At 44.6% G+C, this 26213-nt stretch overlaps 1 protein-coding gene across 1 annotated transcript; it reads right to left on the bottom strand.

Annotated features, from left to right (window-relative positions):
* Positions 1 to 904: 904 nt before the first annotated feature.
* On the bottom strand, positions 905 to 26151 carry rpp21 (ribonuclease P 21 subunit). The gene is made up of 5 exons (XM_059962062.1): positions 26069 to 26151; positions 25868 to 25968; positions 7956 to 8038; positions 6726 to 6839; positions 905 to 3174 (listed from the first exon to the last, which is right to left on the bottom strand). Exons 1-5 carry the CDS (start codon positions 26120 to 26122, stop codon positions 3107 to 3109), a joined length of 420 nt encoding a protein of 139 aa, XP_059818045.1. The 5' UTR covers positions 26123 to 26151; the 3' UTR covers positions 905 to 3106.
* Positions 26152 to 26213: the final 62 nt, after the last annotated feature.

Below are 26213 nucleotides of genomic sequence, written 5' to 3'. Positions count from 1 at the left end.
TATACTGAATTTCTGAATACCCCAATACTCCATGACCCCAGAAGAAAGGTCATTACTCCCTCATTACTCCTGCTACAGAGGGAATCTCTTCCCCATTACCATTGTAACAAACAGCCCTTCCCCCATTACAGTGGGAGTCCAGTCCCCATTATCCCTGTTAATGTGGGCTGCCTTAACGACTATCACCAGGTAGCACTCACATCAACAGTGAAGTGGTCTGAGAAGTTAGTTATGCCTCAGCAAGGACCCAGACCCATTGCAGTTTGCCTATCATCACAATAAGTCAACCGCAGACACAGCTTCCATGGATCTCCACGTGGCTTTAGACCACCTGGACAACACAAACACCTACGTCAGGATGCTGCTCATCAACTATAGCTCAGCAGTTAATACCATTGTTCCCACAATCCTGATTGAGAAGTTGCAGAACCTGGGCCTCTGTGATTAGATCCTTGACTTCCTGATTGGAAGACCACAATCTGTGTGGATTGGTGATAACATCTCCTCCTCGCTGATGATCAACACTGCCGTACCTCAGGGGTGTGTGCTTAGCCTACTGCTCTACTCTGTATATACACTGTGTGGCTAGGCATAGCTCAAACACCATCTACAAATTTGCTGATGATACAACCATTGCTGGTAGAATCTCAGGTGGTGACGAGAGGGTGTACAGGAGTGAGATATGCCAACCAGTGCAGTGGTGCTACAGCAACAACCTGGCACTCAACGTCAGTAAGACGAAAGAGCTGTTTGTGTACTTCGGGAAAGGTAAGACGAAAGAACTCATCAATCTAATCCTCACAGAGGGATCAGAATTGGAGAGAGTAAGCACCTTCAAGTTCCTGGGTGTCAAGATCTCTGAGGATCTAACCAGGTCCCAATATATCAATGTAGTTAAAAAGAAGGCAAGACAACGGCCATACTTTATTAGGAGTTTGAAGAGATTTGGCATGTCAACAAACAGACTCAAAAACTTATATAGTTGTACAATGGAGAGCATTCTGACAGGCTGCATCACTGTCTGGTGTGGAGGGGCTTCTGCACAAGACTGAAAGAAGCTGCAGAAGGTTGTAAATCTAGTCAGCTCCATCTTTGGCTCTAGCCTAAATACCCATGACATCCTTAGGGAGTGGTGTCTCAGAAAGGCAACATCCAATAATAAGGACGTCCAGCACCCAGGGCATGCCCTTTTCTCACTGTTACCATCAGGTAGGAGATACAGAAGCCTGAAGGCACACACTCAGTGATTCAGGATCAGCTTCCTCCCCTCTGCTATCCGACTCCTAAATAGACATTGAAGCTTTGGACACAACCTCACTTTTTATAATATACAGTATTTCTGGTTGTACATTTTTTAAATCCATTCAATATACGTAAATGATTTATTTCTTTATTTATTGTTACCTTTCATTTTATTTAATATTTTTTCTGTCTCTCTGCTACGTCATCTATTGCATTGAACTGCTGCTGCTAAGTTAACAAATTTCACGTCACATGCCGGTGATAGTACACTTGGTTCTGATTCTGTTACAGAGAGAGTCTCTCAACCATCATACGTTTCACAGAGGCAGTCTCTTCTACATTACAGTGGGTCTCGCCCCATTACCCCCGGACAGAGTGAGACTCACCCCCATTACATATTCTACAGAAAGTCTCTCTCCCCCATTCAAGTTGAGGGAGACTGTATCTGTACAGTCACTGTTTATTCAGGGTGAGGGTCACAGTGTATCTGTACAGTCACTGTTTATTCAGGGTGAGGGTCACTGTGTAACTGTATAGAGTCACTGTTTATTCAGGGTGAGGGTCACTAACTGTACAGAGTCACTGTTTATTCAGGGTGAGGGTCACTGTAACTGTACAGTCACTGTTTATTCAGGGTGAGGGTCAATGAAACTGTACAGAGTCACTGTTTATTCAGGGTGAGGGCCACTGTAACTGTACAGTCACTGTTTATTCAGGGTGAGGGTCACTGTGTAACTGTATAGAGTCACTGTTTATTCAGGGTGAGGGTCACTAACTGTACAGAGTCACTGTTTATTCAGGGTGAGGGTCACTGTAACTGTACAGAGTCACTGTTTATTCAGGGTGAGGGTCACGGTGTATCTGTACAGAGTCACTGTTTATTCAGTGTGAGGGTTACTGTAACTGTACAGAGTCACTGTTTATTCAGTGTGAGGGTTACTGTAACTGTACAGAGTCACTGTTTATTCAGAGTGAGGGTCACTGTGTAACTGTACAGTCACTGTTTATTCAGGGTGAGGGTCACTGTAACTGTACAGAGTCACTGTTTATTCAGGGTGAGGGTCACTGTAACTGTACAGAGTCACTGTTTATTCAGGGTGAGGGCCACTGTAACTGTACAGAGTCACTGTTTATTCAGGGTGAGGGTCACTGTGTAACTGTACAGAGTCACTGTTTATTCTGGGTGAGGGTCACTGTAACTGTACAGAGTCACTGTTTATTCAGGGTGAGGGTCACTGTAACTGTACAGAGTCACTGTTTATTCAGGGTGAGGGCCACAGTGTAACTGTACAGAGTCACTGTTTATTCAGGGTGAGTGTCACTGTGTAACTGTACAGAGTCACTGTTTATTCAGTGTGAGGGTCACTGACTGTACAGAGTCAATGTTTATTCAGGGTGAGAGTCAATGAAACTGTACAGAGTCACTGTTTATTCAGGGTGAGTGTCACTGTGTAACTGTACAGAGTCACTGTTTATTCAGGGTGAGGGCCACAGTGTAACTGTACAGAGTCACTGTTTATTCAGGGTGAGTGTTACTGTGTATCTGTACAGAGTCACTGTTTATTCAGGGTGAGGGCCACAGTGTAACTGTACAGAGTCACTGTTTATTCAGGGTGAGTGTTACTGTAACTGTACAGAGTCACTGTTTATTCAGGGTGAGGGTCACTGTGTAACTGTACAGAGTCACTGTTTATTCAGGGTGAGGGTCAATGAAACTGTACAGTCACTGTTTATTCAGGGTGAGGGTCAATGTAACTGTACAGAATCACTGTTAATTCAGGGTGAGGGTCATTGTGTAACTGTACAGGGTCACTGTTTATAATAATGCTCACTCATTACTCTAGGTTTCTGTATCGGAGTTGAGTCAGCTCTGCCCAGTCGATGCAGCCCCGCTTGTCTCGGATGTTGTTTCGACACAGCTTTGTTTTTGGGCTGGGGAGAGAATAGAGGAGCGTTAAACACTTGTGTCTGGAGGGCTGTGGCAAAAGGACATTTTATAAGTCTTTATATCAATCAAAATTTCCTTATGACCCCATAATGCATGAATTTTTAAGGAAATTGAATATTCCTAAGTTATCAACCTATGAATGCTTAACATTAGATGCATCTATTATGGAAGATGAAATAAAAGAGGCTATTTTTTCGATGAATTCAGGTAAAGCTCCTGGCCCGGATGGTTACACAGTGGAATTTTTCAGATCTTTTTCTACTATACTTTTTCCTTGGTTATGTAAAATTTTTAGGGATGCATTAACCATTGGAAAATTATCACAATCTTTTTATGAAGCGTCCGTTTCCCTAATTCTTAAAAAAGACAAAGATCCTATTGAATGTGCATCATATAGGCCTATACCTCTGTTAAATATGGACTATAAGATTTTTTCCAAAATTTTGGCCACTAGATTGGAGAACATACTACTTCAAATTATCTACGAGGACCAGACTGGATTTATCAAAAATTGATATTCATCTTTTAATATTAGGAAATTAATTAATATAGCTTACACTCCCTCACCTAGATCTCCAGAAAGTGTTATTTCTCTGGATGCTGAGAAAGCATTTGATACGAGTCCAATGGCCATATTTATTTAGTACTCTTGAGAATTTTAATTTTAGTCTGAAATTTATATTGTGGATTAAATTAATATATCATATTCCTTTGGCTTCAGTTTCTACCAATAATCAAATATCTCCCTTTTTCAATTGTTTGTGGTACTAGGCACAGCTGCCCTCTTAGTCCTTTACTATTTGACATTGCTCTAGAACCTTTAGCTATTGCAATTGATTTATTACTATATATTTCCAATCCAGAAAGATCCATTCCTGCAGTTTCATCTTTGCTTGCTCAGTTTAGTAGCTTTTCTGGTTATAAACTGAATCGTAATAAGAGTGAGCTATTTCCATTAAATATGCAAGTTCCAATTTATAAACATTTACCATTTAAATTAGTCACAGACAACTTGACTTACTTATATGTTAAAATTACTAAGAAACACAAGGACTTATTTAAGGTTAATTTTTTACCTTTAATTGATCAGGTTAAACAACTGTTTACTAAATGGTCCCCATTGTCTCTATCATTGGTTGGTTGAATCAATGCTGTTAAGATGATTATTCTACCTAAATTTTTATAATTATTTCAAGCGTTACCAATTTTTATTTCTAAATCCTTTTTTGACATTGTTGACTCGAAAATTTCTTCGTATTTATGGCAGAATAAAAAATCCTAGATAGAGTAAAAAGTATTTACAGAAGTCTAAAATGGAAGGTGGTTTGGCATTGCCAAACTTAAGATTTTCCTATTGGGCAATTAATATTCGATATTTAATATTTTGGACACAGGACTTGGTAGCCATACAGAGACCACAATGGGTAAATCTTGAGTGTAAATCTGTACAAGGTTTCTCATTGGTTTCTATTTTAGGGACCTCGCTTCCCTTTGTTTTCTCTAAATTGAATAAACAAATGGTTAATCCAATAATTAATTATGAATATGGTTTCAATTTCGTAAATCTTTTGGTTTGAATAAGTTTATTTTATCTAGCCCTATTATATCTAACTTCTTTTTTCAAGCCTCTGTTATGGACCAAGCCTTTTTGATATGAAAAACGAATGGTATAACATGCTTTCGTAACTTATTCATGGATAACTGTTTCATGTCTTTTGAACAGTTGTCTAATAAATACAATTTACCCAGATCCCATTTTTTTTAGATACTTACAAATTAGAAGTTTTTTGAATAATATGTTACAGACTTTTCCCAACTCATACCCAAACGATATCATGGAAGAAAAATTTAGGTTTAAACCTTTATCAGAAGGGCTTAATAGCAACCATTTATGATATTATCATGAAAATACAGCCTGATATATCAAATAAAATTAAGAATGAATGGGAAAAGAACTTCAACTTTCATTACCTATAGAGAAATGTGAGAAAATTCTACATTTAGTTAACTCTTCCTCTATATGTGCTGGACATGCATTGATACAATTTAAGGTGGTTCATAGGGCTTGTATGTCTAAGGACAAACTTGCTCGTTTTTACTCCTTCATTAAGCCTATCTGTGATGGATGCCATTCCAAAGTAGCCCCTTTGACTCACATGTTCTGGTCTTGCCATCTTTTGGAGAAATATTGGAAAGATATTTTTGGTATTATTTCAACAATTTAGAGTATTACTTTACACTTACACATCACCCTATTACTGCATTTTTTGGCTTACCAATGGTGGATAATAGTTTTTTATCCCCATCAGCTCGTCCAATGATTGCATTTGTTACATTAATGGCTAGAAGATTCATTCTATTGAACTGGAAAGAGATTAATCCTCCAACTACATTCCAGTGGTTTTCCCAAACTATATCTTGTTTAAAGTTAGAGAAAATCTGTAGTGTTATTTTTGACCCTTTGATTAAATTTGAAGAAACCTGGAGACCATTTATTTAACACTTTCATATGAGCTAAATCGACCTTTCCTGAACCTCTTTTATTACCTTTAGATATTTGGATAGAGGAGCAGAGTTATTGACACTACTGTTTATATCCGTTATAATAGCCCAGCTTTTTTTTTCTCAGTTCAGTTTGTAAGTTAGTCTGTTTTTGTTAAATTCTTTTTCAATTTGGGGTTTTTTTAATTGTATAAATACAGGATGAGTTTGGGAGATTTGTTACACTTGTGTTATCAATAGTTTATACTTGTATACACTGCTCTATTAACTCTGTATTCCCAATCTCTCTGTATTTCTATTGTTACTATGTTTTGTTTGAAAAACAATAAAAAGATTTAAAAAGAAAGAAAGAAAGAAATGACAAAGCGGCAGGGGGAAGGGAGAGGGAGAAGGGTGAGGGAGAGGGAGAGGGGTATGGCGGGAGAGGGAGAATGGGCTGCAGAAGGGTAGTGGGGATAGGGAAGGGGAGGAGGGGGGAGGGATAGTGAGGATGGAGGGCAAAGGAGAATGGAGGGGAGGAGTAGGATGGAAGGGGAGGGGAAGGAGAACGAGGGAGGGGAGGAGGGGAGGAAGGAGAGTGAGGGAGGGGAGGGGGATGCAGAGAGTGGATGGAGACAGGGAGGGAGAGGGAGAAGGGATGAGGAACATGAGTGAGGGAGAGAAGTAGGGGTGTGGAGCAGGTTGGGAGGAAGGTGAGGGAGGGAGGGAGAGGAGGAGGGGGTATGGAGGTTTGAGAGGAGGGAGAGCATGGTAAGAAAGAAAGGGAGCATGTAGAGATTAGGGAGGTAGTGAAGGTGGGGTATCAGATGAGCAAGAAGCTGAATAAAACCTAGGGTCCTCCTTCCCTTTCCCATTCTGCGATTTTCCCTTTACCCAGACAGTGTGGAGAGAGTGGGAGAGGGAGAAATCCTTTCCCTATTGGACAGACAGATCCCAAAGCCCCAACCAACAGGTCTGCGGAGTTTCCTGATAGAGCGTGGAGCCCACAGATTCTGTATGGCTGATGTGGTGGGTTTCAGGGTAGATCCCTCACCAGTCAGAAGCGCCTCGGGCCGTTCTGTCCACAGAAGGTAGTCAAGCCGATTCTGGAACCTCCTACTCATGCCACAATGCAGGCAGCTGAGCACGGTGAAACGCTGGCTCCGTCCTGCCGAGAGAGAGGGAGTGAGAGGTACCGATCCCCAGATGTGTAATCCTACACCTCCCCCCACTAACCCCCAGCTTGAAAGTTATGGCAAGGCAATGGTTAAATGGCCAGGCAAGGATAACCTGACATGGTTGCCATCATGTGAGACCGTGGGAGCCAACACGGTGAGATCAGTGAAAATGACCGTGGCAGTGTGTAATCCCCTCTCAAATTCAACATAGCTTCCCTTTGCACAGTCCTGTTAGATGGCCCTCTCTTTGCAGTCGTGTGTGACAGACGAGCTTCCCTTTGCAGTCGTGTGTGAGACGACCCTCTCTTTGCAGTCGTGTGTGACAGACGAGCTTCCCTTTGCAGTCGTGTGTGAGACGACCCTCTCTTTGCAGTCGTGTGTGACAGACAAGATAGGAACAACAGAGGGATGTGGTAAACCACTTAACAAGGTGTCAATAACTGATAAGTCAATTCTGTATAACATAGCAGTTTTCTGCCTTGGCTTCAGAACAGTGTGGCTCTTCTTGTGCACCAACTAAAAGAGAGTATACTTTAGTCATAAAAGTACACGTTCTGGGCCCCATTATTCCAGTTAGCTTATATTATTGTTTGTGACAACATCAGTGCGGGACATTCCAGACAGATGGTGACACTGTGTGGTTCCTTGATCCCAAAAGAATTGACAGGGGGAGACAGGGAGGTAGGTGGTTGGGAAAGACCTCAACCACATGCTGCCCTGGTGTGGTGGGGTGTCATATGGGGGTCTTCACTGCCTGTTGGCCCTTGCCTCCCTCCCACTGCCTCTCATTCTCTCACTCTCCTTCCCCTCTTTCTCATTGCCTCCCCTCCTCCCTCACACTTTTTCTCTCTTTCAACAAGCCCTCCTCTCATACCCTCCCTTTCCCTCTCCTCCTCCACCTCCCTTCCTCCCCTCCCTCTCCTGATCTCCTCACCCTCTCTCTCTTCCAACTATATTTTCCTCCCACCATCCCTTAGTCCCCAACTGTCTCCCTCCCCTTATACCCTGTCTCCATCATTCTTTTCCCCCTCTCATTTCCTCTCCCCGATCCCCTCCTCCCTTCCTCCACCTTCCCTCTCTCCCTCCCCCCTCTTGGTGACACGTACTTCTCTGGCGAATCTTGGCGGAGATACCGGGCACCAGGAGCGAGGAACATCGCTTGCACACTGTCCGCTTGACTGACGGGTCTCTGGGAGACAGGGGGGTAGTGTCAGGGCTGTCTAGACAGCAACTAGGACTGCTAGTTGTATCACACGTGTGTGTGTGTGTGCGCGCGCGAGACTGTCTATGTGTGAGTGTGTACATGTGTCTGTGTTTTGTGTGTGAGACTATCTGATGGTCTATGTGTGTGTGTCTGTGCGCATGTGAGTGGGGACCCCACGCACCCCTCAAACAAACTGTCCTCCCTCCTGCCGTCTGGGAAAAGGCACCGAAGCATTCGGGCTCTCACAACCAGACTATGTAACAGTTTCTTCCCCCAAGCTATCAGACTCCTCAACGCCCAGAGCCTGGACTGACACCTTGCCCTATTGTCCTGTTTATTATTTATTGTAATGCCTGCACTGTTTTGTGCACTTTTTGCAGTCCTGGGTAGGTCTGTAGTCTAGTGTAGTTTTTTTTTCTCTCTGTTGTTTTTTTATGTAGTTCAGTCTAGATTTTGTACTGTGTCATGTACAAAATCACCAGCACATCCTCTTTTCACAAGCTTTTCAGTCTGATGTAAGTCATCCCTTACACACTGACAGACAAACCCACATGTGCAGAATCACACACACTCAGACTGAGACACGCTCACACACACTTACACTCAGACATAGACACATGCTCACAGAGAAATGCATGAACAGACACATGAATACGCACATTGACACTGAGACATGACACATCATCAATGGGGGTGGGAGAGTTTCCAGAGGATTGGAGGGCTGCCGATGTTGTTCCCTTATTCAAGAAAGGGAGTAGAGAGAGCCCAGGAAATTATAGACCAGTGAGTCTTACTTCAGTGGTTAGTAAATTGATGGTGAAGATCCTGAGAAGCAGGATTTATGAACATTTGGAGAGGCATAAAATGATTAGGAATAATCAGTATGGATTTGTCAAAGGCAGATCATGCCTTACGAGCCTGACTGAATTTTTTGAGGATGTGACTAAGCACAGAAGGTAGAGCCGTAGATGTTGTGAATATGGATTTCAACAAGGCATTTGATAAGGTACCTCATGCAAGGCTTATTGGGAAAGTAAGGAGGCATGGGATCCAAGGGGACATTGCTTTGTGGATCCAGAATTGGCTTGCCCACAGAAGGCAAAGAGTGGTTGCAGACGGGTTATATTCTTCATGGAGGCCAGTGACCAGTGGTGTGCCTCAGGGATCTGTTCTGGGACACCTACTCTTTGTGATTTCTCTGGATAAGGAAGTGGAGGGATGGGTTCCTAAGTTTGCTGATGACATACATAGAGGTACCAACTAGAGAAGGGGCAGTGTTGGATCTTCTGTTAGGGAATGAAATAGGTCAGGTGATGGAGGTATGTGTTGGGGAGCACTTCGGGTCCAGTGATCACAATACTATTAGTTTCAATATAATTATGGAGAAGGATAGGACTGGACCCAGGGTTGAGATTTTTGATTGGAGAAAGGCTAACTTTGAGGAGATGCGAATGGATCTAGAAGGAGTGGATTGCGACAATTTGTTTAATGGCAAGGATGTAATAGAGAAATGGAGGTAATTTAAAGGTGACATTTTGAGGGTACAGAATCTTTATGTTCCTGTTAAGCTGAAAGGAAAGGTTAAAAGTTTGAGAGAGCCATGGTTTTCAAGGGATATTGGAAACTTGGTTAGGAAAAAGAGAGATATCTATAATAAATATAGGCAGCATGGAGTAAATGAGGTGCTCGAAGAATATAAAGAATGTAAGAAGAATCTTAAGAAAGAAATTAGAAAAGCTAAAAGAAGATACGAGGTTGCTTTGGCAAGTAAGGTGAAATTAAATCTGAAGGGTTTCTACAGTTATACTAATAGCAAAGGATAGTGAGGGATAAAATTGGTCCCTTAGAGAATCAGAGTGGACAGCTATGTGCGGAGCCGAAACAGATGGGGGAGATTTTGAACAATTTCTTTTCTTCGGTATTCACTAAGGAGAAGGATATTGAATTGTGTAAGGTAAGGGAAACAAGTAAGGAAGTTAAGGAAACTATGACAATTAAAGAGGAGGAAGTACTGGCACTTTTAAGGAATATAAAAGTGGATAAATCTCCGGCTCCTGACAGGATATTCCCTAAGACCTTGAGGGAGGTTAGTGTAGAAATAGCAGGGGCTCTGACAGAAATATTTCAAATGCCATTAGAAACGGGGATGGTGCCGGAGGATTGGCATATTGCTCATGTGGTTCTATTGATTAAAAAGGGTTCTAAGAGTAAACCAAGCAGTTTGACGTCAGTGGTGGGTAAATTAATGGAAAGTATTCTTAAGAGATGGTATATATAATTATCTGAATAGACAGGGTCTGATTAGATACCGTCAACATAGATTTGAGCATGGAAGGTCATGTTTGACAAATCTTATTGAATTTTTTGAAGAGGTTACTAGGAAAGTTGCCAAGGGTAAAGCAGTGGATGTTGTCTATATGGACTTCAGTAAGGCCTTTTGACAAGGTTCCGCATGGAAGGTTAGTTAGGAAGGTTCAATCGTTAGGTATCAATATTGAAGTAGTAAAATGGATTCAACAGTGGCTGGATGGGAGATGCCAGAGAGTAGTGGTGGATAACTGTTTGTCAGGTTGGAGGCCAGTGACTAGTGGTGTGCCACAGGGATCTGTACTGGGTCCAATGTTGTTTGTCATATACATTAACAATCTGGATGATGGGGTGGTAAATTGGATTAGTAAGTATGCAGATGATACTAAGGTAGATGGCATTGTGGATAATGAAGTAGGTTTTCAAAGTTTGCAGAGAGATTTAGGCCAGTTAGAAGAGTGGGCTGAACGATGGCAGATGGAGTTAAGTGTGAGGTGCTACATTTTGGTAGGAATAATCCAAATAGGACATACATGGTAAAAGGTAGGGTATTGAAGAATGCAGTAGAAGAGAGTAATCTAGGAATAATGGTACATAGTTCCCTGAAGGTGGAATCTCACGTGGATAGGGTGGTGAAGAAAGCTTTTGGTATGCTGGCCTTTATAAATCAGAGCATTGAGTATAGGAGTTGGGATGTAATGTTAAAATTGTACAAGGCATTGGTAAGGCCTAATTTGGAGTATTATGTACAGTTCTGGTCACCGAATTACAGGAAAGATGTCAACAAAATAGAGAGAGTACAGAGAAGATTTACTAGAATGTTACCTGGGTTTCAACACCTAAGTTACAGGGAAAGATTGAACAAGTTAGGTCTTTATGCTTTGGAGCGCAGAAGGTTGAGGGGGGACTTGATAGAGGTATTTAAAATTATGAAGAGGATAGATAGAGTTGATGTGGATAGGCTTTTTCCATTGAGAGTAGGGGAGATTCAAACAGGAGGACATGAGTTGAGAGTTAGGGGGTAAAAGTTTAAGGGTAACACGAGGGGGAATTTCTTTACTCAGACAGTGGTAGCTGTGTGGAATGAGCTTCCAGTAGAAGTGTTAGAGTCAGGTTCGGTATTGTCATTTAAAATAAAATTGGATAGGTATATGGACAGGAAAGGAATGGAGAGTTATGGGCTGAGTGCGAGTCAGTGGGACTAGGTAGAGTAAGCGTTCGGCACGGACTAGAAGGGCTGAGATGACCTGTTTCCGTGCTGCAATTGTTATATGGTTATATGACATAAAGGTTGGCGGTGTTGTGGTTAGTGTGGAGGGCGGTCAGGGGTTACAATGGGACATTGATAGGATGCAAAACTGGGCTGAGAAGTGGCAGATGGAGTTCAATTCAGAGAAGTGTTAAGTGGCTCATTTTGGTAGGTCAAACATGATGGCAGATTATAGTATTAATTGTACGACTCTTGGCAGTGTGGGAGGATCAGAGGGATCTTGGTGTTCGAGTCCATAGGATACTCAAAGCTGCTGCGAAATTTGACTCTGTGGTTAAGAAGGCATATGGTGCATTGGCCTTCATCAATCTTGGAATTGAATTTAGGAGCCGGGAGGTAATGTTGCAGCTATATAGGGCCCTGGTCAGACCCCACTTGGAGTACTGTGCTCAGTTCTGGTTGCCTCACTACAGGAAGGATGTGGAAACTATAGAAAGGATGCAGAGGAGACTTACAAGGATGTTGCCTAGATTGAGGAGCATATAGGTTGAATGAACTTGGCCTTTTCTCCTTGGAGCGACGGACGATGAGAGGTGACCTGATAGAGGTGTACAAGATGATGAGAGGCATTGATCATGTGGATAGTCAGAGGCTTTTTCCCAGGGCTGAAATGGCTAACATGAGAGGGCACAGTTTTAAGGTGCTTGGAAGTAGGTACAGAGGAGATGTCAGGGGTAAGTTTTTAACTCAGAGAGTGGTGAGTGCATGGAATGGGCTGCCAGCAATGGTGGTGGAGGTAGATACAATAGGGTCTTTTAAGAGACTCCTGGATAGGTACATGGAGCTTAGGGCTATGGGTAACCCAAGGTAATTTCTAAGGTAAGGACATGTTTGGCACAGCTATACTGTGCTGTAGGATTTCTATGTTACTATAACTTTGCTATATCTAATCTGTTCCAAATTTTTAACATTTGGAATGTTTCTATGAGATCCCCTCTCATTCTCCTGAACTCCAGGGAATACAGCCTAAGAGCTGCCAGACATTCCTCATACGGTAACCCTTTCATACCTGGAATCATTCTCGTGAATATTCTCCGAACCCTCTCTAATGTCAGCATATCCTTTCTGAAATAAGGAGCCCAAAACTGCACACAATACTCCAAGGGTAGTCTCATGACTACCTTATCAAACCTCAACATCAAATCCCTGCTCTTATATTCTATACCTCTAGAAATGAATGCCAACATTGCATTCGTCTTTTGTACTGACTCAATCTGGAGGTTAACGTTTAGGGAGGCCCTTTGCATCTCTGCATTTTGAATTCTCTCCCCATCTAAATAATAGTCTGCCCGTTTATATCTTCCATCAAAATGCACGACCATACACTTTCCAACATTGTATTTCATTTGCCACTTGTTTGCCCATTCCCCTAAACTATCTAAGTCTCTCTGCAGGCTCTCTGTTTCCTCAACACTACCCGCTCCCCCAACTACCTTTGTATCATCGTCAAATTTAGCCACAAATCCATTAATCCCATGGTCCAAACCATTGACATACATCGTAAAAATCAGTGGTCCCAACACCAACCCTGTGGAACTCCACTGGTAACCAGCAGTCAGCCAGAACAGGATTCCTTTATTCCCACTCTCTGGTTTCAGCAAGCCAGCCAATGCTCCACCCATGCTAGTCACTTCTCTGTAGTTCCATCGGCTCTTATCTTGCTAAGCAGCCTCATGTGTGGCACCTTGTCAAAGGCTTTCTGAAAATCCAAGTATACCTCATGTATTGCATCTCCTTTGTCTACCCTGCTTGTAATTTCCTCAAAAAATCGCAGTAGGTTAGTCAGGCAGGATTTTCCTTTCAGGAAACCATGCTGACTTTGGTCTATCTTGTCATGTGCCTCCAGGTATTCCATAATCTCATCCCTAACAATCAATTCCAACAACTTCCCAACCACTGATGTCAGGCTAACAGGTTTCTGGTTTCCTTTCTGCTGCCTCCACCCTTCTTAAATAGCGGAGTAACATTTGCAATTTTCCAGTCATCCAACGTAATGGCATTTTCAACCTCTCACCGCTATGGGCAGAAGGTCCCACTTGCTTCAAAAAGGCAATAATTATACCAGTGCCTGAGAAGAATAATGTGAGTCACTCGGTAGCACTCACATCAACTGTGATGAAATACTGAGACCAAATTCCTGCCTCAGCAAGGACCTGGACACATTTCAATTTGCCTATCGCCACAATAGGTCAATGGCAGATACAATCTCAATGGCTCTCCATGTAGCTTTAGACCACTTGGACAACACAAACACCTATGTCAGGATGCCGTTTATCGACTATAGCTCAACAGTTAATACCATCATTCCCACAATCCTGATTGAGAAGTTGCAGCACCTGGGCCTCTGTATCTCCCTCTGCAATTGGATCCTCGACTTCCTAACTGGAAGACCGCAATTTGTGCAGATTGGTGATAACATATCTTCCTCACTGATGTTTAACACTGGCGCATCTCAGGGGTGTATGCTTAGTCCAATGCTCTGCTCTCTATATACACACACGACTGTGTGGCTATGCATAGCTCAAATACCATCTTTAAATTCGTTAATTTGTAGAATCTCAGGTGGTGACGAGAGGGTGTACAGGAGTGGGATATGCCAACTACTGAAGTGGTGCTACAGCAACAACCTGGCACTCTACGTCAGTAAGACGAAACATCTGATTGTGGACTTCAGGAAGGGGAAGATGAAGGAACACGTACCAATCCCCACAGAGGGATCGGAAGTACAGAGAGTGAGCAGCTTCAAGTTCCTGGGTGTCAAGATCTCTGAGGATCTAACCTGGTCCCAACATATTGATGCAGTTTTAAAGACAGCAGCTATATTTTATTAGGAATTTAAAGAGATTTGATTTGTTAGGAAATACACTCAATAACTTCCATAGATGCACCATGGAGAGCATTCTGACAGGTATCGGGGGCAGGGAGGGAGGGAAGGAGGGAGGGGGCTACTGCACAGTACCGAGAAAAGCTGCAGAGAGCTGTAAATCTAGTCAGCACCATCTTGAGTACCAGCCTACAAAGTACCCAGAACATCTTCAGGGAGCGGTGTCTCAGAAAGGCAGCGTCCATTATTAAGGATCTCCAGCACCCAGGACAAGCCCTTTTCTCACTGTTACCATCAGGTAGGAGGTAGAGAAGCCTGAAGCCACACACTCAGTGATTCAGGAACAGCTTCTTCCCCTCTGCCATCAAATTCCTAAATGGACATTGAACCCTTGGACACTACCTTACTTTTTTTAATATATTGTGACGACCCACTTTCTGTGCAGGCGAACCGGCTCACAAATAGCCAGCGCGTGGGGGGAGACTTTGGTAATGCACTTCTGACGTCATTTCCGCCCGGAAAGGGCAGGCGTTAGGGATTTAAATGCCAGCGCAGTGAAGTTTGAATAAACTAGTCTCGAAACGACTTACCGACTGTGTGTCGTTATTTCAGCACTGTGTGTAGCACATCGCCACATTGGTGACCCCGACAGTCCAAACGGGATTTGGAAAAAAGATGAACCATCTGTTCACGCAGTTTCGCTAAAACTGCCGACTTTCTGGACGCTGCGTGTGGTTTAGCCGAGCAGAAGCCCAGTTCCAGATTCGGCAGATATCTTCTGATTCCACGCGTTACTACCACATGGTGAGCGCCCTTGACCAGGAGACGGCCGCCCAGGTTGCGGATTTCATACAGTCGCCCCCAGAAGAAGGCAAATATGAAGCATTCAAGGCGCTGCTCATTGGGACCTTTGGCCTCTCACGGTGTGAGCGGGGTGCCCGCCTGCTTCACCTGGACGGTTTGGGAGACAGACTGCCGTCAGCATTGATGAACAAGATGCTGTTGACGGACACAAGCCCTGCCTCATATTCGAACAAGCGTTCCTGGAGCGACTGCCCGAGGACATATATCTGCTGCTGGCTGACGCAGATCTCAGCGACCCCCGGAAGGTGGCAGCCCGGGCAGACGTGCTGTGAAAAGCCAAGAGGGAGAGCATGGTGTCCGTCGGTCAGACTACCAGGCCACACGCCCAACAGCAGACCAGACCAGGCCCGGCAGAGGGGCACACACAACACAGAGGCAGGAGTGAGGAGGCCAGTGAACAGTGGTGGTTCTACCACCAGAGGTGGGGCACAAAAGCCCGCCGTTATCACCCGCCCTGCAAGGGCCAGGGCCAGCTGCTGCTAATGACTATGGCGGCTGGCCACCAGGAGAGCCTCTTGTACATCTGGAACAAACAGTCGGGACGCCGCTTCTTGGTCGACACTGGAGTGGAGATCAGCGTCTTGTCCCCGATGGGGTACGACACCCGCAACAGGAAGCCAGGATCCACTCTGAGGGCCACAAACGTCAGCACGATACGGACCAGTTCAGCGCCAGCCAGCTCACGTGGGACTTCACGCTGGCCGCGATGGCCCAACCACTCTTGGGGGCGGACTTCTTGCGAGCTGACAGCCTGCTGGTCGACTTGCAAGGGAAAAGACAGTTACATGCTGAGACTTTCCAGATGTTCTCCCTGGGTGAAGCCAAGTTACCGGCCCCACACCTGGACTCCATCATGCTGTCGGACAACGAATTCACCAGAATCCTGGCGGACTTTCCATCAATTCTGGCACCGCAGTTCACGGCGGCCATGCCCAGACAAGGGGTACAGCACCACATTCCGACCCAGGGACCACCCCTCCACGCCCGCACACGAATGCTCCCCCCCGGAAAAGCTCCGCCTGGCGAAGGAGGAGTTCAAGAGGATGGAGGAATTGGGGATCGTACGGAGGTCTGACAGCCCATGGGCCTCCCCCCTGCACATGGTGCCCAAAGCAGTCGGGGGTTTGGAGACCATGCGGCGACTACCACAGACTGAACGAGGCTACCACTCCAGACCGCTACCCCTTGCTGCATATACAAGAGTTTGCAGCAAACCTGCACAGGGCAAGAATCTTTTCCAAAGTAGACCTCGTCTGGGGATACCATCAAATCCCGGTGCACCCTGAAGACATCCTCAAAACAGCACTCATCACCCCGTTCGGCCTGTTCGAGTTCCTCCGAATGCCGTTCGGCCTGAAGAATGCCGCACAGATGTTTCAGCGGCTAATGGACGTGGTGGAATGCAACCTGGACTTTGCGCTCATCTATTTGGACGACATCCTTATAGTCAGCAGTTGTCGTCAGGAGCATCTGTCCCACCTCTGCCAGCTCTACTCCTGCCGGAGTGATTTCGGCCTCACGATCAACCCGGCCAAATGCCAGTTCAGTCTCGATACCATCGACTTCCTGGGCCACAGGATTACCAAAGACGGGGCAACACCACTACCCGCCAAGGTAGATGCGATCCGCCACTTTGCCGGGCTCAACATGGTCAAAGGCCTGCAGGAGTTCGTTGGTATGGTGAACTTCTACCACCGTTTCCTCCCCTCAGCAGCCCGTATCATGCGCCCTTTGTACACCCTGATGTCGGGTAAAGGCAAGGACATAACTTGGGATGAGGAGGCCACAACCGCTTTCGTTAAAGCCAAGGGAGCCTTGGCAGATGCCGCAATGCTGGTGCACCCCAGAACGGACGTTCTGACCGCCCTCACAGTGGACGCATCTGACACAGCTGGAGCAGCTCATCGAGGGGCGCTGGCAACCCCTGGCATTCTTCAGCAAGCACCTACGACCACCCGAACTCAAGTACAGTGCTTTCAACCAGGAGCTGTTGGCACTGTATCCGGCAATCTGGCATTTCAGGTACTTCTTAGAAGGCGTTCACGGACCACAAACCATTGACCTACGCGTTCACAAAGGTGTCCGATCCCTGGTCGGCTTGCCAGCAGCGACATCTGTCCTACATCTCCGAGTACACAACGGACATCCAGCATGTCTCGGGAAAGGACAACATCGTGGCGGACGCACTCTCCAGACCAGCTGTCCAGGCCCTGTCCATGGGGGTGGGCTATGCAGCACTGGCGGAGGTGCAGCAGGCAGACGACGAGATGCCCAGCTACAGGACTGCAGTCTCGGGTTTGCAGCTGCAAGACTTTCTCGTAGGCCCAGGTGAGAGGACCCTCCTGTGCGACGTGGCTACCGGCCAACCTCGCCCCATCGTCCTGGCAGCCTGGAGGCAGTGAGTTTTTGACTCCATACACGGTTTGGCACACCCATCTATCAGGACAACCGTCCTGCTGGTCTCCAGCAAGCTCAAGTGGCATGGACTTCGCAAGCAGGTTAGTGAATGGGCCAGAACGAGTGTACAGTGCCAAACAGCCAAGGTGCAGCGGCACACTAAATCCCCGCTGCAGCAGTTCGAACCCACTCGCCGGAGGTTCGACCACATTCATGTGGATATCGTGGGCCCCCTACCAGTGTCCCGAGGAGCGCGGTACCTCCTAACTATGGTACACGGGTTCACGAGGTGGCCAGAGGCGGTCCCGCTCACTGACACATCTGCCGATTCCTGCGCCCGAGCACTGTTCAGGCACCGCTGCGTAGAGGCAGACCTCCCAAACAGAGGCTGATCCAGACTGTGGACATTGGGGGGGGGTGTATTGCCGGTTCTGGGGGAGGGGGGTTATGTGGCGACCCACTTTCTGCGCAGGCAACCGGCTCACAAATAGCCAGCGCACGGGGGGAGACTTTGGTAATGCACCTCTAATGTCATTTCTGCCTGAAGAGGGCAGGCGCTAGGGATTTAAATGCCAGTGCCACGAAGTTTGAATAAACTAGTCTCGAAAATACTTACCGACTGTGTGTCGTTATTTCAGCGCTGTGTTTAGCACATCGCTACAATATAGTATTTCTGTTTTTTTCTAATCTATTCAATATACGTATACTGTATAAAGCACACTGAATATTATTTACTTATTATCTTTTTTTTCCATATTATGTATCGCAGTGAACTGCTGCTACTGTTAACTGCTGATTCTGATTCTATTCATCCTTGAAAGATCATCGTTAATGCCTCCGCAATCTCTCCAGCCACTCCCTTCAGAACCCGAGGGTTCATTCCATCAGGTCCAGGAGATTGATCCACCCTCAGACCATTAAGCTTCCCGAGCAGCTTCTCAGTCATAATTTTCACTGCACAAACTTCACTTCCCTGACACACTTCAATATCTGGTACACTGCAGACATCTTCCACTGTGAAGACTGATGTAAAATACACATTCAGTTCCTCTGTCATTACAATATCTCCAGCGTCATTTTCTATTGTTCCCATATCTACCCTCAACTCTCTTTTAACCTTTATATATAAAAAAGATTTTAGTATCTTCTTTCATATTAGTCACCAACTTCCTTTCATAATTCATCTTTTCCTTCTTAATGATCTTAGTTTCCTTCTGCAAGTTTTTAAAAGCTTCCCAATCTTCTATCTTCCCACTAGCTTTGGCTTCCTTGTATGCCCTCTCTTTTGCCTTTACTTTGGCTCTGACTTCATTTGTCAGCCACGATAGGGTCCTACTTCCATTTGAAAATTTCTTATTTGGAATATATGTCTCATTTTTACTATGCACTGTACCAGCAGTTATGGTCGAAATGACAATAAAAGTTGACTTGACTTCCCTCATTTTTCGCAGAAACTCCAGCCATTGTTACTCTGCCGTCCTTCCTGCTCGTGTCCCGTTCCAGTCAACCTTGGCCAGTTCCCCTCTCAAGCCATTGTAATTTCCTTTTGTTCCACTGAAATACCGACACATTGGAATTTAGTTTCTCCTTCTCAAATTTCAAAGTGAACTCGATCATATTGTGATCACTGTTCCCCAAGGGTTCATTAACCTTAAGCCGTCTTACCACCTCCAGATCATCGCACAACACCCAATCCAGCATAGGCGATCCCCTGGTGGGCTCAACAACAAGCTGTTCTAAAAACCATCCCTGAGACATTCTACAAATTCTCTCTGTTGAGGTCCAGTACTGGCCTGGTTTCCCAGTCCACTTCCATGTTAAAATTCAACGATTATCATAACATTGCTCTTCTGACACGCCTTTTCTGTCTCCTGCTGTAATTTGTAATCCACATCCCAGCTGCTGTTTGGAGGCCTGTATACAATTGCCATTAGCGTCCTTTCAACCATTTCTTAACTCAACCCATAGAGATGCTACACTTTCCGATTCTATGTCAACCCTTTCTAATGATTTAACATTATTTCTTACACACAGGGCCACACCACCTACTAACTTATCTTTTCAATACACCGTATACCCTTGGACATTCAGCTCCCAATGGCAGCCATCCTTTGGCCAAGTTTCAGAGATGGCCACAACGTCATACTTGCCAATCTCCGTCTTGCCAAACGTCAAAATTGTCCATTTTATTTCTTATGCTGCATGCAAATATAACACTTTCAGTATTTGTTGCTTTCTGTACTCCTGTATGTGTGAGCGAGTGTTTGTCTGGGAGTGTGTGTATATCTGTGTTTGTCTCTGTGTGAGTATGTGTGTCTACGTCTCTCTGTCTGCGTGTGTATCATGTGTACTTCTCTGTGTGCCTCTGTATCTGTGCGTAAGTGAATGTCTGTCCAGGTCAGTGAGTGTGTCTGTGCGTGTCCATTTATCTGTTTTGTGTCTGTGCGTCAGTTCATGGGTGTCTTTGCCTGGGTGTGCACATGCATGTGCGTAAGTGTTTTTTGTGTGTGTGAGATCTCTGCGCATGTGCTTGGCTCAGCGTGTGTTCTGTCCGTGTGAGTCTTGCATGTCTGCGTGTATGTGCATGTGTCTGTATGTATTGCATGTGTGTATTGTCTGTGTGCACGCGTGCCTGTGTCTATGTGAGTGTGCATGCCTGAGTGTGCGCATTCTATTTGTGTCTATATTATGCTGCCACGGTTCTGCATTTATAGATTGGACCATTGAGTTCATGGACTGTGAACATTCTGTTTGTTTATACACACCCTACCCTTGTTACATGCATCTTCAGACAATGCGGATTCACAGTTATGCAAGGAATCTATTTCTACCAACGTCTCCTTATATGCATCTGAAACTCACAGTTAAGTGAGGAGCACCGCTTTCCCACCAATGCAAGTCATGTGCACACGCCTCACAGTCTCACTCCCACCAGTCTTGCATTGGTTGTGGATGTGTGATCTTGTGCTCTTAAACTTTTGTTGGTTTTACCTACGGTGCAATGATGTTGTCCTTGAAATATTTAACTATCCCTCCTAAGCGTCTGATGTCATGTCCTGGGCCATTAGCCGAGCGGCAGAGAACCGCTTTATCACTTGAAAAAAAATTGGAAAGTATAAGCAGCGCGGCATCAGGTGAAGGTAGCACAGCTCTGGGACGCTACTGCCGGGAACAGAATCTGGCCTTTAAAGTTCTTTTGTTGCTTGACAATGCACCAGCCCATCCTAAGCATGTGGACAGAATTCATCCTAACATAACAGTGCGATTCCTGCTGCCTAACATAACATCGCTGATTCAGCCACTCGACCAAGGTGTGATTCACATTCAAGGCGTTTTTTTTTAACGGCGAACTATCTCTCAGATGTTGCAAGCAACAGATGATTTTACCAACGGTGAGGGAATGGTGGAAGTCGGAACACTTGGCACAAATGGCGATGGACATGGACCCATAGAACGGAGTCAGCATTTCAGTCGTTCCCTACCGTCAACCCTTCTTCCCTACAAGCAAATTTATGCTGAAAAGCAATATGCTGCCAAGCAAACAACCCTCACCACTTTCTTCAAACTGGTGTCATCTCCTGCTGCCGGTAGTCCTGTGAGTCCTTCACCCCTTGCTATGCTTGATATGATCCTGACGACCCACAACCATCCACCTCATCCATGTAAAGCAGCCAGACACCACAACAACCACTCATCTCCCAGAGTGAACACACCTGCCACTGTTGGTGAGTACTGTACACCCTAGTATGTTAACTTTCTATGATTACATTGAACATTACCTTAAATTGATTAAATATATTACAAATGTTGCCTTGTGGTACTGCTTTTGTGTCGTATTGGTATGAAAATATGAATAAATTACAGATAAAAGATATTTAGGAAGCCCTCTGGAACGTATCTCTATTTTCTCCATTTAAATAATTATTCACGTTAAGCGATTTCACATTATGCGTCGACACATATGCGGGGGAATATGTATCCCTGCATATAACGACGATAGGGTGCATTCTGTGTTCCTGTTCCTTTACTGCTTTGCTGTGTGAGGGGAGGTTAGTTGTGGGTTGACGTGCTGTTGTGTTCTGTTAGTTCTTTTTGTGTGGGGAGGAGTTGCTCTTTGGGGATCCATGTTCCTGTTTCGTTTTGTGCGGGGGAGTGGAGCTTTAGGAGGTTAATGATTGGGTTCAGTTCTTTTTTGTGGAGGGGTGGAGTTGATGTTTCTCTCTGAATGGTTTTTATATTCTTTGTTTTGTGGCAACCTGGAGAAGACAAATTTCAGAGTTGTATACAGATGCACTAAATTTTAGGGGGTGGGTTCAACAGATTGGAGAAGTATGGATAAAGTAAAATAGAAATGTAGATAAAGATGAAAAAGCAAAAGATAAAAAAGAGAAAAGTGAGAGTGGGGTGAAGAAAAGTCAAGTGCAAAAGAGTAAAAGTTTACAAGATTTTAAAAGTACAATGAGTGTAAGTGCACTTTATCTGAATGGCCAAAGTATTCAAAACAAGGTCAGTGAGCTTTTGGCTCAAACCAGTACAAATGGGTATGATTTAGTGGACATTACAGAGATATGATTGCAGGTTGGAAAGGATTGGGAATTAAATATCCAAGGATACCAGGTAATACAGAACCATAGAGAGGAAGGTAAGGGAGGTGGGGTAGCGCTCTTAATTAAAGATGAGAACAGGGCAACAGTGAGAAACGTTATAAGGACTAAGCAGCAGAATATTGAATCCACCTGGGTACAGATTAGGGAAAAAATCACTGGTGGAAGTTGTCTATCAGTCACCAAATAATATTATAGTGGCACAGGCAATAAACAAAGAAATATCTGAGGCATGTAAGAATGGGGGACTTTAATTTGCATAAATTGGGTGAATCAAGTTTGTCGAGGCAATCTTGAGGAGGACTTCATAGAATGCATACGAGATAGCTTTCTCGAAAATGTGAACCGCAAGGGAACGTGCTATCTTGGATGTGGTCACGTGCAATGAGCCAGGTAAAATTAGCGATCTTGTAGTTAGGGATCCTCTTGGAAAGAGTGATCACAGCAAAATTATTTTTTTACACCAGTTCAGCCTGTAGCCTCATCACAGGACAATTTACAATCATCAATTGACCTACCACCTGCTACATTTTTGGACTGGGGCAGGAAGCTGGAGCTCCCAAAGGAAACTCGCATGTTTCAAATAAAGAACATACAAACTTTCTTACAGAGGATGTCAGAATTGAACTCTGAACTCCTGAGCTGTAATAGCGTCACGTTAACTACTACACTACCATTTCTTGTGGGCATTCACGGTAGACACAAATAAACACAATGGAATCAATGAAAAGCTACACACAACCAAAGATGGACAAAAAAAAACCCAAAAGAAAATAAAATATTCTTCAAAAAGATAACTAAGCTCATGTCCTACTCCATAAGAGACAAAAGCCAGAATGTGCAGGTCAGATGTCTTCAAGACGATATCCACCCCTCCAACAATACCAAATAAGGCGGTCAAAGGATTAGGGTTAAAATTTACTGTAAAAAGTACAGAAGAAGTTTGGAATATTTCCTTCCAATATTTTCCAATAATTTTGGGCATGTGCAAAACATATGAATGAATGAAGCTTCTCCATTGTTACGCCTATCACAGTAGGGAGATATATCCATATAAAAACCAGATATATAAACCCTAAGGACCACTTTAAATTGTAGGAGGGAATGACTCGCACATAGCGATGAAGTATTAACCAGTTTAAAAATTTCATTCCAAGCTTCTTAAGAAATTGAAGTCTGTAAATCTTGTTCGCAGAGATTTTTGAAGGATGCTGTTCCGCCTAATCATGCTCAGAGGTTACGGGACGTTATGACATGCTTAAACTTAGAAAAGATTCGTTGTCCAATTTCTGAACATAACCAAAATTTTCAAAATTTGTGGGGACTGTTTTTGAATTATTTTCAAAACCTTTGATTTCCCGTTAAAGTACAGATGCTGGTTAATAGTGTATCTGATAAGGTTTTTTCTTTCCTTTTTTTTCTTTACCAAACAGCTTCAGCTTTGGTAGTGGGGTTAGAACTGGTATTTTATCTTTCTTTTGTTTTATAATATGTATTTTCTTGAACTCTGTATATTTCCACGTAGAATTAAAAATATTGAAAAGAGAGAACGTCCTACTGAGGACATTTTCACAGATGTCCACTTTCCTCTCTTATCAGATTCCTTCCACTCCCATCCATCTGGTTTCACTTATAATCTTCCAGCTATCCTCCTTCCCCTCCTCCCATCTTTTTATTCTGGCATCTTGCCCCTTCCTTTGCAGTCCTAAAGGGTCTCAGCCCAAGACATTGACTGTTTAATCTTTTTCATAGATGCTGCCTGACCTGCTGAGCTCCTCCAGCATTTTATGTGTGCTGCTCCAGATTTTCAGCACCTGCAGACTTTCTCATGTGATTGAGAACACAAGTTGTAAAGAATCCATTGGTTGTGAAATCAGTTCAGATTTGAGGTGAGTGAAGTTATCTACTCTGGTTCAGGAGCCTGAAGGTTGAGCAGTAATGACTGTTACTGGACCTGGTGGTGTGAGACCCAAGACTCTTGTATGTCCTGCCCAATGGCAGCAGCAAGAAGACGATGATGGTGCTTGATTGTGGCTGCACTCCTGTAAATGTGCTCAATGGTGGTTTAATCCAAGCACATACCTGGTCCAGGTGAGAGAAAAGAGTTTAAGGCTAGTAAGGGATGGCTGGCTGGCTACGTAAAGAGCTACAGCCTCAAGAATGTAAAGATCACGAGAGAATCAGCATTGGCTAATGCCAAGGCCACAGCAGCGTTCCCAGAGGAGCTCAAGAAACTCATCGAAGAGAAAGACTACCTTGCAAGATTTGTTTGATGATGCAAAGCAAAAGAGGCAGCTTCCTGTAACAATGTTTCTAACTAAAGTATCTGCAATTCTGAAGTCCCGATGTTCAATGCTTGAAGATCCTCAGCCCTCAACCTCCACAGTTCCTGACTTTATATTGAGCCTCCTCCAAAGCGTCCTTATTCCCTAAACAAGACAGTGTAACAACTACTGCACAGGTATTACAAGTTTTACTCGTTGTTTGATCATTATTCGCCTCGCGTCTCGTTCGTTCACTGCTTGTGTTGTGAGGGGAACATGTAGATTTTTTCTTGTCAATATTTCCTAAATATTACAGTACAACAACTATTTACATAGCATTTACATTGTATTAGGTACGTTAAGCAATCTAGAGATTATTTAAAGTATACAGGAGGATATGCGTAGGTTATATGCAAATACTATGCCATTTTATATAAGGGACTTGAGCATCTATGTTTTTTGGTATCTGCGGGAGGAGCCGGAACCAATCCCTTGCGGATAAGGAGGGCCGATGTACTCAGAGTGCAGCCTGACCAGAGTTCTACACACTGCAACGTGACTTCCCGAACTATGAAGACAACACGCTTACTGCCCTGCTTACTTGTGGGGCCACTTTCAGGGAGTTGTGTGTCATGCCATTAACTGGGTCCTAACCCTTTACATTTCACTTCCCACTTGTCTGGGTTAAACTTCATCTGCCATTTCTCTACTCAGATCTGTAACTGATCTGTATCCTACTGTAACTTTTGGCAATGGTCCTCACTGTCCACAATGACCCCAGTTTGTTCATTGACAAGTTCTCTGATTTGTAACTCCACTGAGGTCTTAAAACTAGGTGAAGACAGTGTAAAGGGTGACCCATGGACAGAGTAGGACACAGATACATGGTGTGGGGTCAATGCAGTTAAATCCGGAGGTGTGATGAGGGAGAGGAAGGTGTGGTACATGTGTGTGTCTGAGTGAGAGAGAGGAAAAAGAAGGAGAGAGGGGTGGACGTATAGGTAAGGAGGGAGGGAGAGAAGGCGACAGAGGGACACACAGGAAAGGAGGGAGAAAGAGAGAAAAAGGGTACAGAGGAAGGAAGTAGGAAGGAGGGAAAAAGACAGAGCAGAGAGAGAGAGAGAAAGCGAGAGGGATGAGGGAGCGAGGGAAGGGGAATAAATACATTGTCTATGAATTTAATATGACATGTGTTTGTCTAACCATTAGTCCAGGTAAACTCCAACTGCGTCTCCCGAATCATCCCCATTCAACCCCCCACCCCACGCTACCCAAACCACTCACTGCCGGAGGACGAGCCGCTTGCAGACGGAGCGCTGGGTGTGGCAGTAGAACCGGACCAGGGGTGAGTTGTCTGGGTTACCAGCCAGAACGCAATGGGCTGCCTGCGGTGGGGAGAGACACAAGAGGGGTCAGGATTCAAAGCGAAGTGCCAAAGGGTTCCGGGAACGATCACGGGAGTATGTTTTTGCGGTCGGGGTTCACCTGATACAGGAAGTTGACCCTCAGCATCGCGTCCCGGTCCTTCACGCCCGCCATCTTCACGCGGCCACATGACTCCTCCCATCGCGTGTACGTCATACGTCTGCTCTCGCGTTAACCGTCGCCGACGTCACGGATGCCGACCAAT

Source organism: Hypanus sabinus, unplaced genomic scaffold (assembly GCF_030144855.1).
Source record: "Hypanus sabinus isolate sHypSab1 unplaced genomic scaffold, sHypSab1.hap1 scaffold_605, whole genome shotgun sequence".
In the NCBI taxonomy this organism is placed as follows: domain Eukaryota; kingdom Metazoa; phylum Chordata; class Chondrichthyes; order Myliobatiformes; family Dasyatidae; genus Hypanus; species Hypanus sabinus.
Note: the sequence above shows the minus strand (reverse complement) of the source record. Positions and strands in the feature narration are given on the sequence as shown.

Excerpts from the sequence above, each read along its gene's own strand:
- rpp21 (XM_059962062.1), bottom strand. The coding sequence starts at position 26,122 with ATGGCGGGCGTGAAGGACCGGGACGCGATGCTGAGGGTCAACTTCCTG. Across the intron at positions 8,039-25,867 it reads AAGCGGCTCGTCCTCCGGCA|AGACCCGTCAGTCAAGCGGA; the intron begins GTGAGTGGTTTG and ends CCTGTCTCCCAG. Across the intron at positions 3,175-6,725 it reads GCCCGAGGCGCTTCTGACTG|CCCAAAAACAAAGCTGTGTC; the intron begins GTGAGGGATCTA and ends TTCTCTCCCCAG.